The sequence below is a fragment of the Suncus etruscus genome, chromosome 2, assembly GCF_024139225.1.
Source record: "Suncus etruscus isolate mSunEtr1 chromosome 2, mSunEtr1.pri.cur, whole genome shotgun sequence".
Taxonomy (NCBI): domain Eukaryota; kingdom Metazoa; phylum Chordata; class Mammalia; order Eulipotyphla; family Soricidae; genus Suncus; species Suncus etruscus.
Genome location: NC_064849.1, coordinates 151,335,084 through 151,353,208, shown reverse-complemented (window position 1 = coordinate 151,353,208; position 18,125 = coordinate 151,335,084). Strand labels below are relative to the sequence as shown.

Below are 18,125 nucleotides of genomic sequence, written 5' to 3'. Positions count from 1 at the left end.
AATTATATTCTAAATTTAGGATTAACCCTATCTGAGAGGGGGAATGGGGGACTTACGGGTATGGGAACCTATGAAAGCCTTTTAAACATTTAAACAGAGAAGTTTCCTTTCACATTTACGATATGAGTCAAATGTGCTATTTTTTATCAAATCGTTTCTAAAGTATTGTCCTTAATAAAAGTTGGTCATTTATTTATGATTTATGAATCTGGAGGCTCCACTTTAAATTTAACACAAAGTTTGTATGAAGTAGGAGGTATCCACATTGATTTCTTCGTTTAAAGAATTTTTATTCTGAAATTAATATTCTCCATTGCTAAGAGAAAATGACCTTTGGGTTGAACTCTGGAATAATTTCTTGATCTTAGTTTTCTCAAAAGTATTCAAATATTTAGCTCAGGATTTACAAATGCAGAAGTAAAAGTAGTCCTTTTGTTAGAGTGAGGGGGGAGATTTAAATGTATTATCTACCTTGGGCATACACTCTAAGAATAATTATATTTAAGTCTTAGTATTTTACAGCAGTTTTACAGTAGAATATAGTTCTTAGTAATAAAGAAGAATGATTTGTATGTTTTAGTTTCTCTCCATAATGTTTTATGTTTCTCTCCAAAATCATAGCTGCAATAGTATTGAATTTAGTGCTTAAGTTTAGAAGATTTAACTTTCATTCAATCTAATTTTAAATTATTTAAATTTAAAAGAATTCATTGATTTTTCTTAGGCAGCATTAGAAGAGTAGCAAACAGAAAGAAATTCTGGTCTCTAGAGCCAGGTTGCAGAGTTCCCAGCCCAGTAAAGCCACCTGTAAAATTTCAAGGGAGTGACTAGGCTCCTCTTTGCCTGTTTTCTTCTCAAAATGGGGATACTTTAGTTCCTACTCATTGTGAGGATGAAAGTCATATTGTTGACAAAGCAGTAGAACAGTATTCAGCATTCATAACATAACTGCAAAATGCAGATCTAGTTTGCTATAAAACTTGAAATAAAGGTCTGCAAAAGTAGCTCAAAGCTAGAGTGCTTTCTTCTGAGCATATGGCTCCACCCCAGCCATGCAGAGTTTGGGGGAAGGTGTCATGTGATAGGTTTGTAGATTTTGTCCTCTGTTTACTGCTCCAAACAGCTGATCTGTCCCAGAAATCTGGATCCCCGGAGTTCCTCAAAGCAGCAAAAGGAGTGAAGGTTGGAGAGGACAGGCATTTTCCTTATTCGAGCTGTAGGGACCATCCATCTCAGTGACAGCTGCTCTTTTGCTCTCTAGCAGTCTCAAGACTCCTCCTGCTCTCTAAGAAGTTGTGGGCGAGGACAGGGTAGCCCACAACTCTGGGTGCTTCAGAACTCTCAGAAGTCTGGGACAGTCACAGTAACTGCTGCAGTTCCTCTACCCTCCCTGATCTTTCTGAGTGTATCTTCAGGCACTTTTCACTGGCAGCAGTAGCCTTGGCAGCTTACAGTTCTCTGAATTATAGCCCGACTGCTTTGCTTTCTCTCCACTCCTACACTATGCCCATTCCCAGCCTCTCTAAATGCACATAGTTGAGTTCTTTGCTTTTGTTGTTTCCACTCTAATTCTCTGGGTGGTCCAGACAGTGGCGAGCTTCTCCAGCCTCCTCTAGCTCTCTGAATTCATCTTTGTGGGCACACCTTTCCTTAACTCTGCTAGCCTGCTTACTTTAGACTTCCGTTTCTTGCCTCGGCTTCTTTTAGGGGGTCCTTCTTGGGAAAGGAACAAAACTGGCACAATGCCAAGGTTTCTTGCCCCACAAGGACTCAGCTCAAGGACTAACTGTTCTCCTGGGTCTCTGTTTTCAAGATCCCACTGGTTTGTCTAACCCAAGGTCATGTTCCCTTCCAGGGCCTCCATAATATGTACCTGGCATGGCATGCAGCCCCATTAAGGTTGAAGGTCTAATTGTGTTATTGTAAAGGAAGCCCAACATTTTTTACCTGAGCTTTACAGTGATGCCCTGGCAGTATTTGTAACTGTAAAATTAAAACAGTTGATTAAATGAAAGTGAAGTATACAAACAACACAGTATAGTATTTTAGGATGAAGCTTCCAACCCCACATCTTGTTAGCTTTGTAAATGGGATGGTTTACTTAACCTCCTTAAGCCTGTTTTTTTTTTCTTTCTTAAAAAAATAAAGGAATAATTGCCAAAAGTACCACCTGCTTCATAGTTGCTGAGGCTATAATGGGATCATGACTAACAAACATATCTACTTCCAAGCACTTATCATTTCAAATCTATATTTTATTGCTTTGAGCTTTATTTCCATTTCTATTCATTCATTAACTTTGAGTTTTTAATTCTTCTCTTCACATGTCTAGATCATTTCTGAACCTTAAGAAAACCAGGAAGAAATGCTATGAGACATTATGCCCCAGGGTACAGTTGAGAGTAAATTGAGGCATTAAAATAAGTTATTTATTTAGAGGATTTATGTTAAAGAGAAGCCACTATCCCACATCTGGCCTAATGCTTATATGAGCAAGAAATTACATTTATCAGCAGTTTCATCTGGGCACCAGTGCTTAACTCTTACTAACAAACTCATAGAAGTCATGAATAGGCTCTATCCTGGTTTCATTTTACCACAAGAAATGGAACTTCTGAGTCCCGACAACTGCTTGTCTTCCTACCAGCTCAATTTATTCCTGTGGATACTGATCAATTAGTCAGCCTGTCAGTTTATTAATGTATAATAATATACATTATGTATATAATAATGTATTATAATATATTATTATATATGTATATATCATGTATATATTATAATATGTGTATTATAATATAATATGTATAATAATGAATTATTTCTCCATTTTCTAACAAGATCTCCCTGAAGTATACCCAACTATATACCTAAAGTTTAATCAGATCCTAAGTACAGAGCCAAGACTAGCTCCAGAGCACCAGCAGGTGTGGCTACTGAACAAAAGCAACACATGGCACACACAGACACACACACACACAGACACACACACACACACACACACACCTATCTGGTCAGAAATTCACTTGGTAAACATGGATGAATGGGCAGTTTGTACCAAGACTATATACTTAAAGGAAGTAAAACAGCTGATCATAGCAGGAAGGACATACTACTAATCTATCTAAAATTCTTTCTTCCAGAGTTTGAAAATCTTCTGCCGGTGCTTTTTTCTAGGACTGCTGTACCTGAACTGCATCTCTTAGTAGAAGCATTCTATTCAAATTATTGCCTAACCTGTAGCAGGCAATAAGACCAACGATGATGTATACCTGGTCTTGGTTTTCCCAAATCTCTTTATTGCTTATTTGGTTTATTTTTTGGGAGCCACATCTAATTGTGCTCTGGGCACACTCCTGGTTCTTTACTCAGAGATCAATCTTAGTATGCCAGATAGGCTGCATGGCTATAGGTCCTGCACGCTACCTGCTGTACAATTGCTATAGCCTCACAAGATTCTTGTTTGTCTCTTTACACTACATAGAAGCAATGATTTAAAGACCAAGAATATTCACATAATTTTTCTAACCTCTAGCAGCCTATCTAGAAAAATCTATTGATTTTCCCCATGGGGCCATTTCTTCACCATGTCCAACCTCTGGAGCTGAGTAGACATTATCCCTTTCAGATGAAATAGAATCCCTGCCTTGTCTTCAGTTCACTGTGGTCCCAGGTCCATGATATTGATCCTCTTAACACACTAGTGATGTAAATAATGTAGACAATAAAGTGTGATTCATTCTAGCATTGCCCTTATTTATCTATTCTCTGACCTAATGCATTTTTATCTCTCTTTGTTTTGTTCTTACATGCCAGTTTTATTTTCTCATTTCTGTATTTATTACACTTTTATTCTTGCATACCAAAAGTGCAGTTTATATGAGTTAGAGGACTGTATCTGTAGGAAAGTTGAAGTATAAAGCTCATAGCCTCAAGGAAGTGGAGTATCCTTAATCTTTCTGCAGGAAACACATGATGCTGCTAACCACTCTTCTCTATTTCTAGTGCAAGAAACTCTCTTGCTCCTGGGTGGAGAGTATTAATCACTCTCATATTCTATGCTTTTTTCTTAACCTACTTATACAGAAAGAAGCAGAGTATAGAATATCTGTATTTACTGAAGGCATAACGTAAGGTGTTTCATTTACAAATATGCTTGCCATGGGATTTTTTTAAGGAACGAGTGCTTATTTTTAACTGGAATCTTATAATTTATTAATATTGTGATCTAGGAAATACATGCCATTTGGTATACTTCCTAAAGATTATTGGCTTTCTAAAATCTGTAGCTAACAAATGAGGCAAGTGTCATAAGTGACTTGATAATTGTTTATAAAAATTAGTGCCTAATGAGGAAGTATTATTTCCAAATGAATAACTTTGCCCTTAATTAATTTTGTAAATCCCCAAGTAAATTTTTATTAATTTATTGTTATATTTGGGAAAACACCTGCTTGAGAAAATAGAAATGTCAGTTGTGGGACTTGTTTTATCTCACAAGTTCAAAGTACCTCACATTTGACCCTTTTTACCTCAAATGGTTTTTGGAGCAGAGGTTCCATCTCTCTTTTTTACATTTTTATGTCTCTTGCAATAACATGTCTTCATCTCATTTAAATCATACACAATTAATTCACTAAGTAGCACAACTACTAGGTCATAGTTATATGCTCTTTAACCTACTTAGAATTCTCAATTCTCCTATAAGTATATGTCTGACATTTTGTTGGGAATAATTAAGGGAAAATGTCTATGATATGGACACCTCATGACTTTGTCTAGGAAGCAGAAATTTCATAAATAAGGACATCTGAAAAATAAATAAAAGAATGGAACAGACACTTCAATAGGAAAAAAAGCCAATGATAGTAAGAATAATGTATTCAACTTTAGGCGATTAGTTAAAACCAAGTTGAAATATTGAGATTCTTTTCAAGTAATTGAGATTTTGATTTCAAAATATAAAATTCTAGAATAACAATATTGTAGCAATTATTTGTAGTAGCCTTATATGAGATAAACTCTTGTATAATGCATGATGGCACTATAAAATATTCTGCATTGGGATATGGCTTGGCAATGCCTAGTAAAGGTAAAACTATACATATTCTATAATTCCATTCATGTATTTTTAAAAATTCTTTCATATTAAAAATAGAATAGTTGTGGCCAAAGTGGTGGTGCAAGTGGTAAGGCATCTGCCTTGCCAGTGCTTGCCTAGGATGAACCAAGGTTCAATACCCCAGCATCCCAGATGGTCCCCTAAGCCAGGAGCGATTTCTGGCACATAGCCAGGAGTAACCCCTGAGCATCACTGGATGTGGTCCCAAAACAAAACAAAACAAAATAGAATAGTTGAGCAATAGAAAGAAATTAATATAGTTTAATTATAGAATAAAAGAATTGCATACAGAATTAGAATGTTACGTGATTCAAAAGAATCATGTAAAACTGCATGTAAATCAAAGAAGGTAATGCTAAGCAAAATAAAATAAAAATAGAGGAACTGCATCCTTCTTTAAAGCTTAAAACTGGTGAACAATATCTTATTTATAGATATACATGCTTAAAAAATGTGAACAGAGGGGCTAAATAGAGTGCAGTGGGTAAAGTGCTTACTTTGCACATGTCTGACCTGGGTTCTATCACTGACACCCTATATGTTTTCCCAACCACTACCAAAAATAATTACTGGGTATGGAATCAGGAATAACCCCTGAGCTAATCTTGTGTGGCCCCTATACAAAAGAAAACAAACTAAAAAAATGAAAATATAAGTAAATATGTGGAAATAATCCTAGAGGGTATTTACATGTAGAGAGAGCAAAGGAGATATATAGGCAGGAGTATCTATAGATAAACTTCAGTTTACCTGTAACATTTAATTTCTTCTAGAGAAGCTAAAGTAATTTGATAGAAAGATAAAAATTTAAGTGAAAGCAAGAAGAATGGAAGGAGTAAGTCAACAGACAGTGTAGGAGGTTTAAGTTATACGTGTAAGTGGGCCTGAGAATAAAATAAAACTGTAGTCATGGCCTGACAAATTCATCAGTTTCCAGCACTGTGTAAATTCCATTTCTCATTTCTTATACTAAAAAGTCAAAAAGAACTCCACCCCCTCACTCAGACATTAAATTATCGTTAGCTGTGTGATTTAAAAGGAAACAATACTCTGAGAATCTATAGGTTATATAAGAATGAGGCCGTGCAAATACACTTAATGTGAAGATTTTTGAGAACTAGAGCAAATGAAAACAGCAGGCATGTTTCACATATTATGTTTACAAAAAAAAAAAAGAAAACAACAACACTACCTATTCAAACATCAGTGGTTTTCCATTGAGCTGATAATAAGTTAGACTAATTGAAGTCTTGTTTTATTATTACAAACAATTATCTATTGATAGATTGATAACATCCCATTTGTATGTTTATGAGCTCCCTGGAGGCCAAGAGAAAAATGGTTAAAAATTCTGGTCAGTGTGTGACAGTTCATTGGAGAGTGAATGAAGCTTGCAAGCTATCTCATTTGTCTTTATCTTTGCATTTACTTTAGCCAGAGTAAAAAGCCAGAGACATAAATTTGGACTGTTAAAGGAATGGATTGATTGATACCAGTTCAATCCCTGGTACCCCATATGGTCCCCCTAGCACTGTCAGGAATGATCCTTGAGGGCCAAACCAGGCAATAAGTCCTGAGCACTGGTGGCTGGGGCCCCAAACTAAATATAAGAAAAATAATATCAACAAAACAAAACAATGGATTGAGTTGGACATAGAAGTGCACTTTCATTTCTGGCTGCATTTTAAAATATTATTAATAGTAAGGTTGAGGAAAATAATTGGATCTTTATGACTCCTACCTCTTCCATATTTCAAATTTAATTCCCTCCCATAACACTTGTTATATTCTATTTTAGGTTCTTTTCTATAAACTAGTATATAGTCAAGTACCCCTACTTGTATACTAAATTTTTCTGCAATATGTTATTTCCATTTAACATATTTTAGGAAACTTTGCATAATATAATAATTGACTGGTTAACCTACTTATGCTGGTCATGGCACATTGAAAAATTTCCAGATTTAAAAATCAGTTTTTTGGGGGTTTTGGGTTTTTTTTTGGCTTTTCGTTTTTGTTTTGGTTTTGGTTTTTGGGCCACACCCGGCTGTGCTCAGGGGTTACTCCTGGCTGTCTGCTCAGAAATAGCTCCTGGCAGGCACGGGGAACCATATGGGACACCGGGATTCGAACCAACCACCTTTGGTCCTGGATCGGCTGCTTGCAAGGCAAACACCACTGTACTATCTCTCCGGGCCCCTAAAATCAGTTTTTACACAACATTTTGGCAGCTATATTTAATAACAGTCTAATATCTATGTTTAAATTAGTAGTCTGTTAAAGATAGTTTTATAATTAAACTATTTGATGAGGATTGTTGGCTCCCATGCAGTATTTGGAGCTCAAGGACTGCTTTCGGAATTCTCTACCTCTCTGACCTGTGAGTCTAATGTGAGGGTTTGAGAGTGCTTTGCTGCTTGATCCCTGAGGTATCGGGGAGCACCACAGCTACACTGACAGTGCTGTGGCCATCAGGACTATACCTGGTGATGTTAAGAGTAGCCTACAATGCTACATGCTATGAGGCTCGATGAGCCATGTGGTGATACAGATTAAACCACATTGAATCCATGTTAGACATACACCTTAACCTTGGTACTTTCTCCCTACACATTTTAGAATATTCTGTACATCTGTTATTTCAGCAAAGAGTAGATGTGACTCATTGTGTAGCCTCTTGAGGAATTATAATAGTATTGTTTAAAAATCTGCCTTGCACATTATTGACTTTTTTTTTGGTTGGTCTCATTCACAGATAACCTCACTTCTTATGGTAGCATGTTCAAGTTAAACAGTACTATGAATTTAAAGGTAAACTATTTAATAATTTTGTATTGATTAAATGTTGAAAATATATTTCATATACTATCTTACTTGCTTTGTTTTAATGATGCTTCAGAAATAATTCAAAGAGTACATATGATTAATTTTTTAATTTTAGAATTTTTATTGAAATTTGATTGGCACATACATACAAGACTATATTGTTTAGGAGTATAATTTCAAACATAAAAGCCTTATTTTGTTTTTGTTGTTGTTGTTGTTTTTGGTTTTTGGGTCACACCTGGCAGTACTCAGGGGTTACTCCTGGTTCTACGCTCAGAAATTGCTCCTGGCAGGCTCAGGGGACCATCTGAGATGCCGGGATTCGAACTACCAACCTTCTGCATGCAAGGCAAAAGCCTTACCTTCATGCTATCTCTCTGGCCCCAGAAGCCTTATTTCTCTTAACATAAAATTATCCACTTTCATTCCTATTTTATCTTTTCTTATAACTAATATTCCACTCTATGTATTGTATCTCTTCAACCACTTGTCAGTCATTGGGCACTAGGACGTTTTCCAAATCTTATCTAGTAGCACTCTAATGAACACAAGTGTGCGTATGTTATTTCTAATGTTATTTTTGTGTTCTTTGGTTTGTTTTCCAGGAGTAAAATTGCTGGTTCAGACGATAGTTCTCTTTTCCATAGATATTAAATTAATTACCACTAACAGTCTGTATACTTTTCATGTATTTGCTGTTATCCATATGTGTTTCTTAATCTTTTTGTCTTTGATGATGGGGTTGGTGATGGTTTGTATAGTAGATTTTATTCCAACAGTCTATATTTATATTTGTGTATTGAGATTTCCATACATAAAAATCCAACATGTAATAAAGTTTAATACAGCTCAAAGTTAAGAGGTGGTAGAAAAAAAAAACAAAGAAAATTGCCACATTTACTAGAGGAGTAGTGTCATTAGTCATGTTCTTTTAGAAATGTTCTCAAAACAGATAAAGGAGGCTTTGAGTTGGAGAGGTAGGCAGAACTAGCATCACACGGTAATGACAGCGTAGGATAGGCTTTCTGTGAGAATCAGCAACAGCAAATCACAAAGATCTATTTCCAGTCTCTACATAGTGAGAAATTCCATTCTGTTATGTTTTTTAGGGTTCCTAAATCTTGCATATGAAAATAGTTTTGTTCTACACAGTGCTTTTCTGCTAGTGGAATGTGAGTGACTTTAGCTTTTCTTTGTCTCTTTTTCTTTCTTATCTCTGTCAGATGCTGTCAAGATCATATACACATTTAATAGCATCAGATTAATGTAATGCAGAGTATAAACAGAATAGTTTTTTATCTGTGCCATAATGTTATTCTTATTTATTTTTGTGGCATGTGTTCTGGGGAAGAGATTAGTACCTAGAAATGCATTATTTAATTTATTTATTTGTAGATAATTGAAAACACCAAATATGATATTTGTTATGTAATCAAACAATTTTTGTGAGGGGAAACTCTACTCCTACTGGTTTGATGAAGAGTTGAGTCATATCCTGTGAATGTGAAGCAACGGTATTTAAACATCACGCTTCCTCTTACTTTCATTCTAAGTCACTGCAGTTCAGAGCAGCAAGTGCTGTCTGCAAGGCTGCTGTTACTAGCCCTTGGAGGGGAATCTTCTGCCAGGATTCAGTAAAGAGAGCCAAGTATGAGAATGCAGTTCTCTCACTGGAATGAAAGATGTTTTGTTTATTTCTAATCAACTATGCTAGATAGCTGCAAACTGAAAAGTGCCTGCAATTTCCCATTGATTTCTAATAAGGTAAGTTCCATATTATTGTATTGTAGCAGCCTTGAATTCATGGGCAGATTATCATATGGCTATGTCTCAGAAAATGCCTTCTCACAGGGAATTGAAGATAGTGTTAGAGATTCTAAAGCCAGTCATTTTGAACTAGCAGTACAATTCACTTGTGAGTTACTTCATTTAATGGACTGATGTTTTATGAAAGTTTTGGTGAAAATTTTTTGTCTGAGAAGTAGAAACATCATAGTAGTTTTATATCATTTTAGTTTTAAAATTAATATAAAGATGCTTTACAAATCGCTACTCTGATCTCACCTAAATGTCAAATGTTCATCATTCTTATGATTATGTTTAGTTTTATCCTAAATATAATGGCTCAAAAACTATTTTTACCCACTGGGAAAAGAAACCTTAATAATTTTCAGAAAGGCTGATATTACCAGGGCTTAAAAGTCAAAAAAGTAGTTAGGAAGACTCTTGTTCTTTTATATGTTTTATATTTTAGTGAAAGACCATGATGCTTATAAACTTCGGATTGTTATGCTGTTTAAAAATGTTTCTGTTTGTCTTATAAGTCCCTAGGCCTACATGCATATAGAAACTTTCATATTAATTGTATGGAAGAGAATCTGTGGAGTGATATTATATGAGAGCTTTGTTTCTCAAATTCTTTAAGCTTTCCACAGAAAGATTGGGGTCAAAGTCAGGAATATTGTTTTGCCCTTTAGTGATCAAAAAATTACATCTAATCAGCTAAAGATGCTATCTAGTGTAACATAGTGTTAGACTCTTGCATTAAAGGTCTTCAAATTATTTTGAGGTATAAAAGGTTAATTTGATTTTTTGAGACTCCTTCCTCTGAATGCATATTATTGAATTGAATGTATTAGAAGTCTAATTGGGAGACTGGCATTATTAACCCTCCCTCTTAATTGACCCACCATTATGCTAAGAGATTATTCATTTTTTCTCCAAATTATACATATTATAAAACTACTAGATTCAGACTTCAATGTAACCATGACATTTTATTATTTTATATTAATAACTCATGTTTTTGCAAAGGGTAGGGTCTAATGAAGTGACAGAAGGCATGTAGTCTTTAATTTGGAGAAAATAAGTCAAATCAGTTTTCTAACATATTTAGAAATAGTATTCCAAACTGGGGAAGAAAAATTTTTAAAGAAAACAAGTGAGCACTCTAAGAGCCTTTGGGACTTTGGCTAGGAAAAAAATGTCTTCTCTAAAAGCCTGAATGCATGCAGTTATAAAATAAACCACCATGATGCTAGATAAATATCATTTTCAGTTTTTCTACCTGGACAGAAAGGAACCAACCTATTCTAGTTAAGTATAGGACTTGAACTTTTTAATTTTTAATGTTAATTGAATAAAATATAGTGCATTTACTTTTAGACAAAAACTTTTTATTTCGTTTTGCATAGTTTCAGATTCTTCATTATGCAAAATTGTTATCAGAAAAACTTAGACAATGAAAATATGTAAATTAAGTTTCATGGTAGGTTCTGTTTCAAATATGAACTTTTTATGACATCTTACAGCTAACTAGTGAATTACCTGATTGGATTATTGAGACGTCTTCTTTCTTTTCCTTCAGTTCTATTTTCCTCATGGTGTAAAAATCCTGCTTCTTTGCACTTTTTTTTATAATTTTTATTTTGACCAAAGTGGCTTACATATCTTTCACAGTAATATTTTAGGTATATATTAATATTGAATCAGGGGAATTCCCATCACCAAAGTTGTCCTCCCTCCACCCCCATTCCCATCTTGCATCCCATATTCCCCAAAGAAATACTGGTCAGGGAGAGATGAAAAACGTCCAAACACAAATAGTAAAACATTCCTATTTCTCATTACTGGCAATGACTTTAATGATGAGAGAGATACAAGAAAGTTTATAGAGAGAGATTAAACTGAGTTTTCTAGACAATCTTTAGATATCATTTATTCAGGAAATTCCCTGACCTCTGAAATGAAGATTTAACTAAAAGCTTGCTTAGGACAGTCTTACCTATTGCACAGGATTCTAATGATTTAAAATAATACATCTATTATTGTATGTGATTGACTATTATACACTATTAACTGCTCATAGAATAGACATATTTTCAAATTCTTTCTGAAACTAGCACAGATATTAGAAATATTAAAAATTCCATTGCATTCAACCTTTAAACAGTGGTAATATTCTTTTTCCCATATTTTTAAAATTATTAACTTCTAACTTTTGAAACATATTTTAGAAAAATAAGCTCTAAAAGTTTAAAGTAAGACTCAATGTTTAATAGTCCCAGTGAGGTTTGGAAATTTTAGGTAGCTTAAGGATACACATTCATATTCCAAAGATATTTATAAAGTAGTAACTCAATTTTATTTTCACTATAAAATTAACATATGATTTCTTCTTGTTGGGTATTGCACAAAAGCACTTGATGTGGTATTTTGTTCTTCCTTTTCAAAAATTTTTCTCTTAGGTAAAGCTTTGAAGTGTTCATGATAAGGAGCCATAGTCGCAAGAAATTCTTTATCATAGTATACTCATCGGGCCTCCCCAAACTAAAATGTTTTGTGTTCTGAGCACAAATCTATCTCTAGTGAATCTGGAATATATCAAAAGCACAAGACATTCTGGAGACAGGAAGTAGGCTCAGAGCCCCCATTGACCTTTGACAATTGGATTTTAGGATTTTAAGAGATTGTTGGTGTATGAATGCCTCAAATTGAAAAGATATAAAATGGTATTATTTTGAAAATAAAATGAATACAGATATTATTACTTCTCATGTCATAAGGAAGAAAATTTAGAAACAGAAAGGTGCCTCATTTAATTTTTATCTGGGCAAGACCTAATCTAGATTTTTTGTTTGTTTGTTTTTGTTTGGGGCCCTGCTGTTGCTCAGGGGTCACTCCTGGCTATGCACTCAAGGGACCATATGGGACTCGTGGGGATCGAACCGCTGTCCATCCTAAGTTAGTATGTGCAAGGCAAATGCCCTACCACTTGCGCCACTGCTCCGACCCTCATCTAGATCTTTTATACCTGCTCATCTAGCTAGAAATTATTCAGAAAAATGGCCATTTTTTTAATTCTGCAAAGAGTTTAAAAATCAGTATTTTTTTTAAATAGAAGGCTTCCCCCCCCTTTTTTTTGTTTTGTTTTGTTTTGTTTTGTTTTTTGGCCACACCCGGTGATGCTCAGGGGTTACTTTTGGCTATGCGCTCAGAAATTGCTCCTGGCTTGGGGGACCATATGGGACGCAGAGAGTGGGGGATCCAACTGAGGGCCGTCCTAGGCTGGCTCCAGCAAGGCAGATGCCTTACCACTCCACACCACTGCTCCAGCCTGAGCTTTTTTCTTAAGAATGTTTTGCAGAAGATGTTGCCTCATGAGCTGAAGATTATCTTGAATTTGAATTAAAGATAAAATGTAAAATTATCATTAAGCAATAACATTTGACTTCTAAATTCTATTGATTATTGTCAAATAGAAGTATCTAACTCTTTACTCTAACTGAATCATAAAAGTGGATATTTTATGGTAGATTTTTGATATATTTGTTGAAAGTGGTTTGAAAAGGCTGGAGTGAAGTTACAGGTAAGGCATTTGCCTTGCATGCAGCTGATGCAGATTTGACTCCATCCTATATAGGGTCCCCCAGCCTCCTGCAGGAGTAATTTTCTGAGTCAAGAGCCAGGAGTAAGTCCTGACCTTTGTGCTGAATAAGCATGCATGTGTGAGACTTGAATTTAATCAACCACTAAGATTGCATGGTATATCTGGAGACCTTTATTCCTTGTCAGATGTCACCATTAGGCCCAAATAACTGAACCTCATATCACAGTGAGTGATCTATGGAATCCCCTAAATAATGTTTGGGAGTCCTGACCCCAAAAATCCTGTAAAGTGATTTGGGAAATTATTTTAGCTGTTTATTGTTTGGTTGGTTGCTTTGGGCCTCCTAAATTGTGCAAGAAACCTTGGGGCAGTTTCCAATAATACATGGCCAAACGAATTTCCAGTTCAATATTTGAGCCTAAAGTAATCTACTACTCAGGTTCTCAGTGCTACGGTTCACCAGGGCTACCTTGACAGAGTTCAGGAACCTCATGAGCTCCAGTGTGAAAGTTGGTTGGAGGCTAAGTGGCTCCAGGATTTATGCCAACACTTTACTCTCTTCCAGACGTATTGTTACTCATTAACAAATTATTCTATGTACATTGGCTTGCAAAACTATTAGTGTAGGGTTTTATACATAAAACTTTTCAGGACCACACACCCTCCACCAGTCTCCTTTTCCCTTACTATTGTCCCATTGACCCCACCCCACCCCAATGGTAAGCTTCCTAGTGAAGACCAATTCTTTCAACATGAGATCCTCCAGATGCATCCTCATAGCAAAACATTGCATAATGTTTTCTTTACTTATAGCCTAGTAATATCTACTCTGTATTATTATTCACTAGGGTTGTTCTCGGATTTTTGCCTATGATAAAAACTAGAAAAGTCCACATTTCCACCAGCAGTGAATGAAGATTCCCTTTCCCCCCACATCCCTACCAACACTGTATTGTTTTTTCTTCTTCTTGATGTGTGCCAGTCTCACTATAATATGTCACTGTTTTGGTTTGCGTTTCCCTGATGATAAGTTATGCAGAATATTTTTTCTTATTCCTTTTGACCATCTGTACATCTTCTTTGAAGAAGTTTCTGTTTATCACTTCCCTTCCATTTTTGTTACTTCTTTTTCAGAGATGACGCATAGGAAGATTAAGTATCTTATCCCTGACATAACTAGTGATATTCAAATGAGCAGAATTGATCCTAGGAAGAAAGACTTCAGAGCTAGTGTACTTACATGTATTCCACACAGCCTCCAATTAAAATCCCTTGATCTCAGCCTCTATAAGGTGACTTCTGTCTCCTGCACAGAGAGGAAAAGGAGTCAGTTAAATGTTACTGCATTCAATCATTTTAATGACTCACTCCTACATTCTTATTTTTAGTAAAATCCAGGCCTTTATGAAGAAATGTACTGAATTGATTGAGAATTCTTGTTAAATGAAACTTTTTTAACAATGCTAAATTGTCTGTAATAAGTAGACATAACAGTTTTTTTCAGCGTTGAGAGTTTGGGGAGGTATACTTTTTTTTTCTTTTTATTATCTTTTTCAATTATTTTTTATTATTGTTTTCATTTATCTTTCTTTTTTTGTTTTGAGAGAGGAAGTGAGAAAAGTTTTTGATCTGGGCATAGTCGTCTTAAAGAGTTCCAGGAAAATTTCGTGGGAAAGTTTTATTTTGAGAGAGTAACAGTGCCATGTTTGCTTTCCATTAAACATTTCTTGATAAAAGTCATTAGATGAGGGAAGGAATGATCAGTAAGAAAAAGAATATGTCCATTATAAATATGTGCCTTCTTCAGATTCCAGAAATTCTAGGTAGCTTTCAGATCTTCATGTTGCCTTATTAGCTATCACATAGGAACTTCTTTCACAGTTTTATATACCATTATTGGCTTGCATAGAAACCAGTGCAGAGTTTTGGCTTAATAGATCAATAGATCATCTGCCAGTGAATATCATCTTTATCATATGTTGGCTCTCAGTGTGGAACAGACTTCATTATATTATTTCTTGCTATGGGCTTCTTCTACTTTTCATTTAAGTAAAACATTATGGGGCCAGATTGGTGGCACAAGCAGTAGGGTGTTTGCCTTGCACATGCTAACCAGGACCATGATTTGATTCCCAGGCATTCTATATGGTTCCCAAGTCAGGAGCTATTACTGAGTGCATAGCCAGCAGTAACCTCTGAGTGTCACCTTGTGTGCCCCCCTCGCAAACAACAACAACAACAATAACAACAACAACAACAACAACATTGAGTGGGGGGAGGCATTTGGGTCACACCATGCAGCGCTGGGGACTGAACCTGGGTTGGCTGCATGCATGGTTAACATCTTGATCTTCGTATTATTTCCTAGAACCATCTATTGTTTTATGTTTCTTTCATTACTTTTAGAAACCATAGTTATTTTGCTTCTTGTATGAAAAGCTACATTATGCAGATTTAGTCATATATAATTTGTTATATAATTACATAAAAATAAAAGCAAGTTTATATGTAAAAGGTTACAATAAATTCAAATATCTAAATTTGTATAAATTGTTAAAAATTTACTGTTTTAAAACTTATTGTGTAAAAATAAAATGTAGAAGAAATAATAGAGGTTGATAAAGAAGCAGTGTTTAAAAATAATTTGAAGGGATGTAGATATAATTCACCTGTAAGAAAGTTTATGAACCAACTTTTAATTTTGTATAATCAGTTAATTCTGAGAGATGTTTTTCAAAATTAGTATAATGACTAAGGACTTGGATGAGGGAATTCTACAGCTCTCAAGAGTGTGGTAAGGTGGCTATTGTTTCAACTTTTCCAAGAAGGAAAAACACAGAGATAACTTTCCTGTAAAAACACTTGAGTAAATATAAAATATATCCAAAACAATGGAGCAACCCATTGGGAAAATTACACATTTGGCTTAAATCCAAAACAATCATTAAAAACAAAACACATAAAAAAGAAATAAATCCCGATCAGCTTAAAAATATTGGATGCCCTAAATGAATATATAGCCTATAATATAATAGTATATAATTAATATCTGAGAAAATTTTCTAGTATTTGTTATATAGGTGGCTTTTATTTGGAAATGCATCTTATTCTCAGATTCCTTGTCTATGGTTGGTGGGAATGGGTTGAAAGTGTGGGATTACTTTCCTATTTGGAAATAACTCATTCAAAGTCAACACAACAGTAGAACTGAATCCTACGTCCTGCAGTATGGACTTCAATTCAATATTCTTTATAGACGATTCTTCCATCCAAAGTCTGGGAATGATGTTGGATAGAATTATTTTCTCTGCCTTTCTTCTTTAATTCAGTTGCTGCTGTGAGTCTTGCAATAAGTTCTGAAATGATTACTTTCAAATTTATCTTCTCAAAAGTGGCTAAAATGTTTTTGTTAAACCCATGTCTGGAGTTCGAAAAATGTTCATAGTACAGAAAGATAGATAAATGAATGCCCCATGGCAAATATGTACTTTGGTAGTATATATTAATTATTAATACATGTCTTAATGTATTAGGAATTAATGTAGGTATTCCCTCAGACATCAACTAATATCTGAAAATTATGTGTGCTAGCATAAAAATATATCCCAGGGGCCAAAGCAATAAAATAGCAGGTAGGGTTATGCAAGCCGCTAACCTGGGTGTGATTTCCCAGGATCTCATATGGATCCCTGAGCCTGCCAGAACTGATTTCTGAGTGCATAGACAGGAGTACCCCCTGAACTGTGCCAGATGTGGACCTAAACAACCAAATAAAAATGCATCTCTTATTATAGCTCAATTTAATTGTAATTACTATTTTTGTGTTTCTGTGAAAATAACTATTGTTGGGATTTACTATTTAAATTAAAACATTTCAAAACAAAAAAATGAGAAATTTAACTAAATATTAACTAAATTTAACTAAGTACGATCTTATTGAAAACTACACTTCCATAAGTTAAAATGCTTTGAATTTTTTTATACTTTTATATTTGTAAAATCTGAGAATTTGGTTAGCTCAATGAATGTTTTGCAAAAGAAAAATATTTGAGCACAAAAATTTAATTTTTTCTAAGCTTATATATTCCCAGCTTTCTAAAGAGCCAAGCTAGATAGACATGAGCCTCCTAATTTGAAACTTTATAATTTTTTTCTCTTTTTATCAACAAGTGTATAATTATCTCAATTCATTTTTTTTAAATTCTGCCTTAGATCTTTGCCTCTTATCAAGATATTACTATGCACAGTATAAGTCAATTAAAGTTTGGCTTAATTTTTTTGTGATCATTAGACATGTTTGTTGTTATAAGTTTTAGAAGGGCATGTTTTAACTAGAGTCTCCATAAATGCTTTTTTTTAAAACCTAACAGTTTACCATTATTTTATTTACTTGGCACTGACGACACATTTGTGACATTTTAGTCCTTTGTGGCTATTTAATTTGGTTTTCTATTTCTCACACTCTAACTTTCCAGATACTCAAAATGAATAAATGACTATACCCAACTGATAAAAAGCTCCATAAGTGCAAATTATTATATTAGTAAACAACATACACATCTCTCCAAGGCATTTAACTAAATGTCAATGATTTCAAATTAGTATTTTAGAGTACTAGTTATATTTTGTTGTCAAAATTGTAATCCTGGAAACTCCCAAACCAATGCAGTCTCTATGTTCCTCCAGAAGCAGCAGCTATGCCAAGCAGCTGTACTCAGAAATCAGCAGTGACAGTATTTCCAGGTCTTTTTGCAAGATAGCCCTAGTATACATTTATATGATCTTCAACTC

The 18,125-nt window shown here is 34.7% G+C and overlaps 1 protein-coding gene across 1 annotated transcript in view; it reads left to right on the top strand.

Annotated features, from left to right (window-relative positions):
- The first annotated feature begins 9,606 nt into the window (after positions 1 to 9,606).
- Positions 9,607 to 18,125, top strand: part of MCTP1 (multiple C2 and transmembrane domain containing 1) — a 397,320-nt gene continuing 388,801 nt past the window's right edge. The window contains exon 1 of the mRNA XM_049769129.1: positions 9,607 to 9,709. Coding sequence (XP_049625086.1) covers positions 9,653 to 9,709 — 57 coding nt within the window. The 5' untranslated portion in view covers positions 9,607 to 9,652. The remainder of the gene's footprint in view (positions 9,710 to 18,125) is intronic.